The 13,247-nt window shown below is 40.6% G+C and overlaps 1 protein-coding gene across 1 annotated transcript in view; it reads right to left on the bottom strand.

Moving 5' to 3' along the window:
- Positions 1-310: 310 nt before the first annotated feature.
- The window catches only part of LOC139735240 (casein kinase I-like), a 28,951-nt gene continuing 16,014 nt past the window's right edge, over positions 311-13,247 (bottom strand). Inside the window, exons 3-4 of the mRNA XM_071645993.1 lie at positions 4,710-4,863; positions 311-2,458 (exon numbers count right to left, since the gene is read on the bottom strand). Coding sequence (XP_071502094.1) covers positions 2,204-2,458; positions 4,710-4,863 — 409 coding nt within the window. The 3' untranslated portion in view covers positions 311-2,203. The remainder of the gene's footprint in view (positions 2,459-4,709; positions 4,864-13,247) is intronic.

Here is a 13,247-nt window from a genome sequence, read left to right as displayed (position 1 = left end):
TCTTCCCAAAGATGGCTGTCAAAAGTTGGGTCTGACCGAAGTGGAGGATTCATGTCGCCGTACTGCCCACCTACCAGACTTGCTTCCTTTGCAAACACGGTGGCAGAAGCACAGAAGTCTGCAAGGGCCAACCTGTTCTAAATGTGGCAACCCTCATCTAAATGGTAAGTAAATTCCTGTTGTAAAAAAAAAAAAAGCAGTATGGGCACAGATTCTCACCTACACCCATACTACCTGTTTGACCAATGATAATGTCCCAGTTTTTCTTCATTACATACAGTAGTAGTAGATGCTAAATTTGTAGTAAATTTGTAGTAAATGCTAAATTTCATTTCATTTTTTTTTTTTCATAACAGGTAGAAGACAAAATCCCCAAACACAATGACCTAATGGTACCTATTACATAAATAAAACGAAGGCAAAATACAAATATTGTCCTTGAAGGATATGAACAAAAATTCGAACTCAAAGTACAAGGAATCAGCTTTCCAAACAATGACTGAAAAACGCTTGTCTTGAAGAGATTCAGTGCAGAGAATAAATGAAGAATGGACGTAAGGAAGCATGATTAACGCATTCTATATAGCAATGGGTAGACAACATAAGGTGAAAAAAATAACTGAAATTAATCCATTTTCACCAAGCTTCCATACTGGAACAACCTCCTCAACTTAGCTTGTCACCAGTCAACTCAAGAAGCAGCTCACTATCTCTCTGTAAAATGGCACAGCAAAACCAGGCCTGGGCTAAACACGCTCCGTTTGTCCCAATGTGCCAGTAATACGTAACATTTTTAAGGGACTACATGAAATCAAATTTATCAAGCTCTACTTCTCCTTTAAAAAACAAGCTCAACGCAATTTCCAACATCGGCTTACAACTGAAAAGCGAGTGGTATTGCATGTCATTGTATACCATTGTGAGAAATGACTCTTTTTTTTTTTCGTATTTTTCTTTTTGAGCTGTCCACATAGACTCTACAATTACACTATATACAGTTTATTCCACAAAAGAAAACACTGACATGCAATACGGAACAGAAATTTGTATCTTCTGTGTGATGATATTTACACGTTATGGCATCTCTCCACATTTCCTCACCATCTCTTTACTCATGATCTCTCTCTCTCTCTCCCTCTCTCTGTCTCTCTCACTCTCTCTCAGTCAGTCCATAATAAGTCTCATCCCCCCTTTTCTAGATCACACTGTCACATTTTGGCCTCCTGTTTATACAGCGAAGACTATCAATCATGTATACAGTGTCAGCAGTCCGCGTCTGATACCAGGCTACTGTGAATTAAGTCCAACAAATGTCAAAGATCTGATTGTATATAGTCTTTCAATCCGGCAGTATCCTAATACATTTATATTTCTGGACTAAGCCGAATTTGGTCACCAAAGGAAAACTTCTTACATGTATAAAATGGAGAAAAGATTTTGATATGTGTGCTTTCTTTTTCTCTTTACAAAAATGCTATAGACATTTTTTGTTTTCTGTATACAGATCTTGTCAAATAATCAAAGGAAATCTTAAGTCTACATCATATACAATGTTTAGCAGATCTTGTTGTGATAGTTCTAACATGACTCAAAATAGTGAAAAGTATTTATATGGTTACCACTGACAGAGTAAACACCTTATAGTTAACATGCTGGTACAACAATCATGGACAAAAAACCCAAAAAATTCACTATCAGTCTACAATGTAAATAATTCACTGAGACATACCAATTGCATAAAATGGTGTAATTTCAATTTTCTTCAGGGTAACCAACTTAACAAGTAATACACTTACTCCATCTTCAACAAAAAAATACACAATGTTCATAAAACATGGCGCCATCCTGTATTTGATGCTTCCATGGGCTTTCTCTACGTATCCATGTATATTTGTTTGTTTTGTTTTGATTCACCGTTTGTTCCAAGTAACAAGAGACAGTTAAGTTACATGAGATTGCCAGTTTGGTGTCTCTCGAGCCATTCTGTGCTAGTCCTGTTAACAGGCGAGCGAGTCTCTGACTGGTCTGCATTTTGCTACATTGCCTTAGGCTCTGCGACAAGGATCAGTCTATATCTATTGGCGGCAACACATATCTTGATAGTGAAAAGGACTGCCCATTTATGTATGCGTGTGTGCTGAACATTCGCTGCTGTCCGTGAGAAGTGTGCGGGTTTTGGCGTGACCTCTGCGCGTCTCCGACCTCAGCGCTTGCTTTTACTTCTGCTCTCCGAGTGCTTGGTGGTGCCGGCGTTGACACCGTTTGAGACACTGGCCGAGGCGGACTGCTGGGTCACCTTCTGCTTGAGAAGCGTCCAGTCGAAGGTGAAGTCGTACTGGTGGTTGAGGGTGCGGAACAGGATACGGAACAACTGGCGCAAGTACACATAGTCTGGTCCCTCGTCAAAGCGCAGCCCACGGGCGTAATTGAGATACATGGCAAACTCAGCTGGGAATCCCTACACATGTAAACAAAACACCAATAAGTCTAGGTGAGATTTCAAATCACAAATCTCTAACATCAGAAAAATTGATTCATTCTTAAATTCAAAGTAGCAACCTAGGCAATGCATTTTTTTGTTCCTTTTTTTAAGGAATTCCCACCACTGAAATTTTCAGTGTTGTTCGCAGAACATATCGAAAACAAGGCATATCAATTTCCAAATTATTCCTAATGCCCTCAAAACATTTAGTGTCACTAAAAAATGTTTTCAGACACAACTGGAGAGACCTGTCAAATAACAAGATAACAATTCATAACAGCACAACAGCTACCTTGAACTTTTTATCTATTCTTTTCAAAACAAAGACACATGCATTTAATTTTTTGTGGTTCATAATGTATAAAAGAAAAAGGAACAATTGTGCCTCGAATAAGACAGCTACAAAAAGACATGAATGCCCACTTAATGTGAATCTATCAAACAAATGAAATAGAACAACAAGTGATGCTTTCCACACTTTAATCCCTTCATCCCTAGTTTCTCACTAAGAGCTTCATGAATGGTAAAGCAACCTTTTTTTTTGAGGGGGGGGGGGGGGCAGGTATTTGGTAATCTGAGGCCCATATTTACAGACAAGGATAGAAAGCAATATCTCCCTTGACAACTATTTACCGTCAAAACCAGGATGCCGGCTTGTCCAGACATGATTAGGCAGGGACTGGACTCGGCACACATACGATAAGGTGATATGCTGTATACACAAATCGCTGGACCTCGTTATTTCCTTCCACTAACTCTTAGAAACGTGTGAACATCAGCCAAAAACAACATTCAAGAGTGCATTCTTTTATCTATTTTTTTTTGTGTGTGTGATATGCTTTGTTGAAATTAATTGTCTAAGAGAAAACAGGTGTAACAATGAATTCAATGGCAGTGGGCGGGGGGGGGGGGGGGGGGGGGGGGGAAGAGAATTGGGGCTCTCAGCCCTCTGGAATGACAGTTAATGTGGTTAACAAAGCACAGAATAAATTTCATTACTGAAACTCAGCATTTACATTGTAGGAGAAAACTTAGGCCCTTTAAGATGACTGGTGGGTGTTGTAAGTATGTAAAAAGAACAATAGATATAAATGCACTTCTAATTGCTCCATGCATAATATACTGCATGGTTATTGTGTGATAATACCAAAGGCTGACAATCAATAAAATTTATTCCGGAAACTGGCTGCGTGATCTTTACAGGAAATAGCTCTACTCTCAAGAGCTCTCTCATTGAAATACACTCACCGTAGCTGGGAATTATGATTGTACTTATACATCTACCTTTTTATGTGAATGAATTCACTCAACTGCCTTGGGCAAACACTGAAAGGATGGGGGGGGGGGGGGGGGGGACAGACCTAATGGAAATTCAGAGAACTCTGATTAAGGGATGATCTGTTGTGAACATCCAAGCCAACTCTGACGCTTAACGATTTCGAACCACTGTAAGTGAAATTTGAATTAAAAAAAAAAAAGGTATTTTTCCATCTTCCTTACTTAACTTACATCAGATATTCAGATAATAAAAAGAAAGAAAATAGAAAGGAACCAAAGGTTGTTTCCTGAGAAAAGTGTGAATGTTTTCATCAAACATGAAAAGCTGGCAGCATGCATGAAACCAATTCGACACCAGAATGATAAGAAATGTATGTACACATTGTATAGAAATAGGATCTGCCTGCAAGAAGGGCTATCAAATAATATGTGTGTTTTCATCAGACCGAAGTTCAAAGGAGCAGCCTATTTTGCAGTTTAGGAAAATAGCTCGATGTTACGAATGTGTTTCTTCATCAGTTCGAAACCAGCCCATTACTCGTCTCACTCACTCCAGCCACAGAATTCTACGGAGGGTTCTGTGCAGCCATACCGCAGTGTCCAAGCTGTGTGGGCTCGAGTGCTGTTCAATCAGAAGCATGAGATTGAAAACATTTCGGGTTGATGAAGAAGCAACCCAAGTAGCGTGCTAATTCACAAACTAGACCAAGATTTTTGGAGGGTTATTTTGACATCAGGCTAATTTGAAACTACAAAATAGCATGCCATTTTGAAACTTCAGTCAGATGAAGAAAGGCCTACTGAACATTATACATGTACGTGGGAGGACATTTTTGGACAATCTGCAGAATTATGAGGAAACCACAGTTTGATGTGTTGTATCAGTAAAGGACTTCTTCTGACAAAAACAAAAGAGAAAGAAAGAAAAAGAAGAAAGTGTGATTATTACCTTGCAGAGCACTTCCACAGGTGTGGACATTTTCTTCTCACTGATCTTTTCATATTTCTGCTTCTTTGTCATAGCCTTCATTCCCTGCCAGGGCAAACTGGTCCGGTTGAAGTACATCAGCACGTAGCCCAGTGACTCCAGATCATCTCTCCGACTGTGAAGGACAGAACCGAGAAAAGAAAAAAACATTATTTCAAGACAACACGGTCACTCAATCTTTATTTGCATTGTGTAATTTTCATACTGAGGTTAGAAAAGAAAACTGGTTACTACAAGTTACTACATTGTCTATAGTTTAATAGCTACCAGTTTGTAGTTTACAGAGTGCACAAAATTGTAACAGCTGTAATAATGAAAGTTTTGGTCTCTGTTTTTTATCACTACACAAGGCTTGTAAACATTAGAGAAAGACAATATATGGAGGATACCAGAGGGAGAGAGACTATGAGAAAGAGAGAGAAGATGAGTAGATACTGATTCTCTCTTCATAAACATCAAAATCAATCCTTCCATGAATTACATACAAGTCAATGCTATGTAAAGTAATGTTTGAATGATCACACTAGTTATGACTGCAGTACTGTGCATTACCACGGAACCTGCAACAGTACAATAGCTCCATGGTATTACTCTCGCCACTTGCGGTAAAATGACAAATGACTACGCTCACTGAATACATTTCACACGAACATGTACCAAAAAAAAACAAGAGACCCGCGGGTCTAGCGCTCACCTGAGTATCGCAAGTTCACCTTTCACGCAGTCACTAATCTAAATTATTCACAGCTCTACCAAAATTTGACGAGGCATTCTCAAGTGGAAGATGAAAATGTACAATAAGGGCCCAATTTTTTCAAGATTCCTTAATTTGGGGGAATTGGGGCCCCCTGGGGCCCTCTGGGTGGGGCATGGTGCCCAGTTTGATAAATTGAGATCCTGACCACCTAGGGATGCTACCTGCCAAGTTTGACAAAAATCCATCATGTTTTCAGGAAGAAGATGAAAATGTACAATTCAGGCCTCCATTTGGACCCTTCCAACCACCCCCCCCCCCCCACCCCCAAGAGGGGCACCCCTGGATCTCCTATGAACAAACTTGAAACTACAGTCATTACTGTACTCACTCATAGTATTATCTCAGCTCTATAACTTCTGATTCTAGAGAAGATTTTTAAAGATTCCTTCATTTGGGGGGTTTGGGCCCCCTGGGGGCCCCCTGGGCGGGGCATGGTGCCCATTTTAACAAATTGAGATCCTAACCCCCTAGGGATGCTACCTGCCAAGTTTGGTGAAAATGGGTCATGGGGTTCTCAAGAAGAAGATAAAAATGTACAATTTAGGCCCCATTAGGACCCCTCCTCACCCCCACCCCCCCCCCCCCCCCCCCCCTCTGGGTCCAAAGGGGGGCACCCCTGATTCTGCCATGAACAAACTTGAAACTACAGTCATCAATGTGCTAACTCATAGTATTAACCTAGCTCTATCACTTCTGGTTCTAGAGAAGAAGATTTTTGCGGATTCCTTAATTTTGGGGGGTTTGGGCCCCCTGGGGGCCCCCTGGGTGGGTCATGGTGCCCATTTTAACAAATGGAGTTCCTAACCCCCTAGGGATGCTACCTGCCAAGTTTGGTGAAAATGGGTCATGGAGTTCTCAAGAAGAAGATGAAAATGTACAATTTAGGCCCCATTAGAACCCTTCCCCACCCCCCTCCCCTGGGTCCCAAGGGGGGCACCCCTGATTCTGCCATGAACAAACTTGAAACTACAGTCATCAATGTACTAACTCATATTATTAACTTAGCTCTATCACTTCTGGTTCTAGAGAAGAAGATTTTTACAGATTCCTTAATTTTGGGGGGTTTGGGCCCCCCTGGGGGCCCCCTGGGTGGGGCATGGTGCCCATTTTAACAAATTGAGTTCCTAACCCCCTAGGGATGCTACCTGCCAAGTTTGATGAAAATCGGTCTTGGGGTTTTCAAGAAGAAGATGAAAATGTAAAAAGTTTACGCACGACGCACGACGGACGACGCACGACGGACGACGGACGACGGACGACGGACGACGGACGACGCACGACGCACGACGCACGACGGACGCCGGACGAAGGGCGATCGCAATAGCTCACTTGAGCCTTTGGCTCAGGTGAGCTAAAAAACCCTGTTCTTTCATTCATACGTTCATTCATTCATTCATGCATTCATTCATTCATTCATTCATTCATTCATTCATTCATTCATTCATTCATTCATGTACAATGTATCCTTTGCTGCTAATCAAAAAAAAAAAAAAAAAAAACTTTGTAAAGAATGAATGAGCATGCATCCTCAATTGAAAAATACTGTATTCCTACCGGCATGCTGATATAAAACCTGGGACTGTAAAAGCACAGTCACAAATTATTACAACATCCATCCATGGCACAAACTGCCATGGTAGTCTGTGAATTACAGTAATCAACTATCGGTTGGCTTGTACCTTCACAGTAAGCTTCTATTACTTTGGAATACAAGGGTGATGGTGACTACGTGTACTATATGAAGAACCAGTATCAACAGAACTCCAGTTGTCATTTACACATTCCTATCATAACTACACATGCATATGCACCATACTGTATTTACAACATAACCCCTACACTGTACAACACAAACTAAACACTTGTGATAATTATTGTACAGATATTTGGACAGAAATCACAGATTCTTTGTTTCTTCCCTGTCTTAGCATGATATGATGCATGCAATCCTAGCATGTGGGCTGTATCCCTTGGCATACATGTATCATTACATATCGTATGTAAAGCTACAGGTGTACCTGCACTCTAAGAAGGCATTTACAGCAAAATGAATTTATGCAAATATCACTCTATCACCATGTTTCATGAGTTATTAAAGGTAATGCCAGAAATACATACATTTCCTCTTACAGACAGCCATAAGTTTTGTTGCTGTTGTTGTTGTTATTGTTGTTTTTCTCACTACACATCCAGGAGCAGAATTCAAGCTCTGCACAGGATGTGGGAACAGCACTGGCTCGAGAAACGAAAACAGTTGTACACATGTATGCACAGTGTAATACATTCAAGCAGCTGCACAACCACAGTGGTACTCTGTTGACATGGTGTATACATGTAGCTCAAGGGGCATGGCATGGGACATGGCTGATCTGTACACAAAACAATCCTTTAATAGTCAGAGTGCTACATAATACTTTATTTTGCCACTTGCCAAGTCGGGCTAGCAGATTTTCAAATTTGCTGCAAAACACTTGGCCGAACATTAATTTTACTTGCCCGAAAAGAAAGTCTGAAATATAAGGAAATGATATAGAAAATCATGTGTTCATCAAGGGCTTAATAAAACACAATCATTGGAATAAACAGCACACATCACACATTGATTTGCACGCTTAAACGCAATGGAATAACACACTTGGTCCGATCAAATATTGCCATTGCATTGCAACAGGGCTTCTTCACATAAATTGTAGGAAAATTGCTGAAATGAAATATTAAGTATGTTGCATCAGTAAACAACCATAACAATCTTTGGGTTCCTGTATGGTTGACTTTGTGGGTTTGTTGGGGGGAATAAGTAAGAAAGAAAAAAGAAAAAAAAAAGGTGGCTTCAAAACTTTTTGCTTGCCCAATTTGGGCAAGTATTTGTTCTCATTGTTCAAAAACACTTGCCCAAATTTGATTTTCACTTGCCCTGGGCAAGTGCTTATGTAGCATCCTGCTATAGTGTCGGCCTATACACGTACATTGACATTTGCACCAGCTCTTCCTGGGTGTAAGGGAAAAAAAAACAAGAAAAGGATAAAAGTTCTCTAATGGTATGATAATTTCGATAGAGCCACGGAAGTATGCAAAATGACACTGGATGATTGATCATCAATCCTGCACTACTGAGCTACAATACATTACTACACTGGAAAGCAAACTTGTGAGTACATGAAGGCCTATGTGTTAAATACTGTGTAAATGTACTAGACCTATCTATCTATTTAATTCTTGGCTCTGGTTTTTAACGAGCAAATAAGAATTTGTACAAGACTTTTACACTCTTTTCACATCCCATACTCACAGTTGCATCATGCATTGTATATTCCTAGCTGCAGTACACAACGGCTCCATCCCATTCCTTTCTACTACAACACCTACTTGTAACACATCTCCCCCCCCCCCCCCCCCCCCCTCCCAATACACTGCACTGCCTACATACACCCCTTGTATATGTTCTCTTCAGTTTCACTGGTAAATTGCTCTGGTGTATAATTCCATGTATGCCAAGGAAGTGGAACTCCACAAGGAACCTGGCATACTGGACAGCAGTTGAGGTCAAGGTGAAAATATCAGCCCTGTATGAAGAGGCTGGAACACCCCCCCCCCCCCCCCCCCCCAACACACACACACACACACCACTACATTCCACGTAGGAATGGGCAGGGGGTTGACCCATGACTCCCCATTCCACAGCCCCCCTCCCCATGTTACCCCTACACACACATACACCAGGGAGGTGGCTGCATACACATGTTCAAATGTTCTGCAGCTCTTGATTGGTACATTTATACCTTTGCAATTCATTTGGTAACATTGTCATTCACAAAATACTGTGATATTTCTGGTATTAAAGCACTGCACATGCGCATGTACATGTATCTCCTACACACAGGAAAAATACAAAAAGTGTGTCGGGTCACATGAGATTATACTGTACATTGCTGTAAGGTACACACTGTAGGTGGTATTTTGTGACACCATTCGCGCTTAATCTTGGTATACTGTCAAGCCATGGTACATTGTATTTCACCAACTATGTATAAAATGCCCTTTTTGTAACATCTCTCGCAGAATCATAAAAAGATACAGTTGCGATTGTTAAATCAGGGCTAAGGTAAATGGAAATATTATGTACCACCCTAATGAAAAAAAAAATGTTACTGCAACATAAATAAATTTTCTGTTATTCCACTGCTTTGATGGAGAAGACATCATAAAAATGGGATATAAAAGTGTGTATAACTACAATTGTATACCTCCTATCACAGTCATAAACACACTGAAACTGAAGGTAAAACTGATTTTACTACGGAAGGATGTCAATAAATGTAGCCATGGATTGGGAATCAAAAGATTCTTGCTAGTCATGGAAACAACATGTACAATTGTATGTGTATGAAGGAACCTTTGGCAATAGATTTGTTGCCTGACAATGCACCACATAGCATGATACACACGACTCACATTTGGCCTGTGACCACATACAGTAGTGGCCAACAGTTCAAAGCTAACACAGAGGCTGTATTACATGTACTGTATGGAGCAACTAGATAAATGGAGACACATTGCACACTGCTACTGGCAGAATGAATTTAGAGAACCAAGAAGTATACAAATTGTATTTGCAGTCCTGGCTGGAGATGATCTTTTCTGTTTTAAGGCTGAAAAGCTAATCACATTTGAACATACAATGTGCATATATGAAAGGACAAGTTCACCTTATGTTTGGATTGAGTGAATGCAGCACTATTAGTATACAGAACACATCAGTGAAAGTTCAGGGAAATCGGACATTCTGTCCAAAAGTTAGAAATTTTTGAAGTTTAAGTGCTGCCATCGCTGGAGAAGACTACTACAGTAAATAGTGATGTCTAATGCGTGGAACAATATAAAGAAAATATAAAGAAAATTAAACAAAATGTCATCTTTTTTTGAAAAGCAAACATTCCCTTGACTTGTTAATACTGATGTATGTTTAGGGGAATATTATCTCCCATGTCTTCTGAAGGAGGCAAGCCAAGTGCTCTTTTGCATTATGCAAGAAAAGTGAAAGTATGTTGAATTTTCTGTACGTTTACCTTACATTGTGTATGGTTTCATGGTAATTCAAACTTCGCATGAAATATATACCTAGTAGATTTGAGTGTGAATCATAATAATAATATGAATTACCACCCATCATACAGCACTGCATTTCTCACGTGGCCTATGACAACACAACTGTCTTCTCCCCATAGAAGATATACAATACACTGTACATTTGCGCAGTGGACACCTCAGAGATGTGTATTTTCGGGCAGAAATACCATGGTATTTTGTGAACAAGAACAGGGACAATAAATTACCATGGTATTTTAATACCACAGTGATCCTATGTGAGTGCAACTACTGACAATATCTCCATATCATCCCAAACAAACCCCCTGTTCAGATGCAAGCCAGTTTACACCGAAACTTGACAAAGAAACAACATATAAAGCATCATTGTATAGCCGACAGACCATTCAGATGCTAATCTCGACTGTTCTGGAAAACATCGTATAGATGTGCAGTTTCCCACTGCGCATGCTGTTATGCTATTGAACAACAGCTACATGGGGTCACCTTTCGTGCCTGCTCTCATTAAGCCCCGCCCACTTATACCGTTCTATGGTCGCCATACGTTCAGACGCACAATGGACACGATGGAATGCTGATTCGTTATCGAGTTCTAGTTCAAAACGATGCTCTGACCGTCGTTTCGTTATACATCGTTTCGTTAGTCAGCGTTCAGACATATATAAAGTCATCGTACAGCTAAACCGTTTTGGGATTACTATACCGTTCTTGTATACATAATTTTTTTTTGCATCTGAACACCCTGAAAGTCTTTGAGCGTGTTTCTACTGAGAGCACCTCACATCCCTGGCATCGCCACGAATTTTGTCCAACGCAGCACCTCGTATTTTATGACCACTCGAGCTGTTTCTACTGAGCGATAAAATACGAGGTGATGCAAAGGTGACGTGCAAATGCGGCGATTCCGGAAGTCAGGTATTTTTAAGTCACAGATTTGGGTCGAACCCTGCCTGCTTTGCTACAACTGCGTCGGCTATTTTTTGATTAGCCATTTCTCTTCGTCTTCCCATCCAATATACCCCGAACTAACATACCGTGGTATCCTGCCACTGACTGATGAGAAATCTTTGGAGATCGAGGGTCCAGTTGATATTTTCTCAAGGCTGCGACATACTGATGTGGTACTCTCGCGATTCGAGACAATGTAAAATGAAATAACGCGGTGTAAAATCAAGTAAGTGATGAGGGCTTAGTAATGCAATAAGTTAGGCTGTTAATCACGCGAACAATAGGCGATGAATGCCACAATTCACATGTAACGTAACGTAGGAGGGCCTATAACACATACACAAGCGAGTTGGTACCAACAAAGCATGATGCGAACACGGTCGCTGTGTGTACACACGTATTTTGTACACATGTGTGCGATGAACCGATTGAAAAGCGCGGGGAGAAATTCTAGACGTCCGATACACCACGAATTTCGCTACCCGGTGTGTTTCTACTGAGAATCCTCCTTCGCGTCACCTCGCATCGACCACCTCAATAGATGGACGACGGAGCACCTCGCATCAGCCGGCATCGGCCACTACCAGATCTGTTTCTACTGAGGAAAAATTCGAGGTGTCACCACGCATCGGCCGGTATCGGCCGGCATCGGCCGGTATCACCACACATCGGCTGGCATCACCTCGAATTTTCGTCGCTCAGTAGAAACACGCTCTTTGTTCCCTTGTGTTCTGTGTCATGACAGCTGTACCTAGGGCACAAAGAAACTGATTGTTTTGGGATGGGGGAGAGTTCCTGTAAAGGCTAAAACAACAACAAAACCAGTCTTTGTTTTGAGGGTCAATGGGTCTATGCAGCACAGCCAGCACTCTCTGTGCTGAGCACACAGCAGTGGGATTTTAACCTGACACAGCTTTCTATTACTGATCAGCCAGGGACTGTGATATTTGATACACATGGTACATATTGTATTATCTGTTCTATATAAACAAGCACTGTGACAGACAATGTAATGTGAACATTTACACAGATCATACAGATGCACAGGTATGCATCATGTTTAGTGGTGCCGACAGATATTGGACATGGCGAGTGTGGTATGTGGGCTTACATACAGCCACATTTATTCTGCAGGCTATTAATATTCATTTTACATACATGTGTATTTCCAACATGCTGTATTATCTGTACCAGATTGAGAATGGAGGTAAATTACTTGTACCATTTATGATGCTGCATGTGCTTTTTTTATTATACTGTTTTCTTCTTCAGTAATTACAGAATGAAAGGTTCACAGCTAGAACTTTTTATCAATTCTTAATATTAATAAGAAACTTAAAATCATGAAAAAAAAAATTATGAAAATCATAATTCTTCTGGAATATACTACTAAGATGGGGAAAATCTATGTCAGGGAAAATCATTCCATGATTTTACTATTAATCAATTAGCCCTGAATGACATGGCAACAATTTGGACCACAGTTGCAGGTGCAATCTACAGATGACTACCTGCACACAAAGAATATGATTCCTGGCCATAATACTGCAAAGATGGATGCAAGGAACATGACAATATGGAGGTAGAGGTACATGCACAAAGTCTCCAGTGTAAGGTGTTCACTCATGATAATCACTCGGATCAATAACTGCCTTCCATGACTTGCAGTTATTCATACTAATGTTCTA

The sequence above is a fragment of the Diadema antillarum genome, unplaced genomic scaffold, assembly GCF_040938485.1.
Source record: "Diadema antillarum isolate AM-2024a unplaced genomic scaffold, OU_Dant_1.0 seq00000566_RagTag, whole genome shotgun sequence".
NCBI lineage: Eukaryota > Metazoa > Echinodermata > Echinoidea > Diadematoida > Diadematidae > Diadema > Diadema antillarum.
Note: the sequence above shows the minus strand (reverse complement) of the source record. Positions and strands in the feature narration are given on the sequence as shown.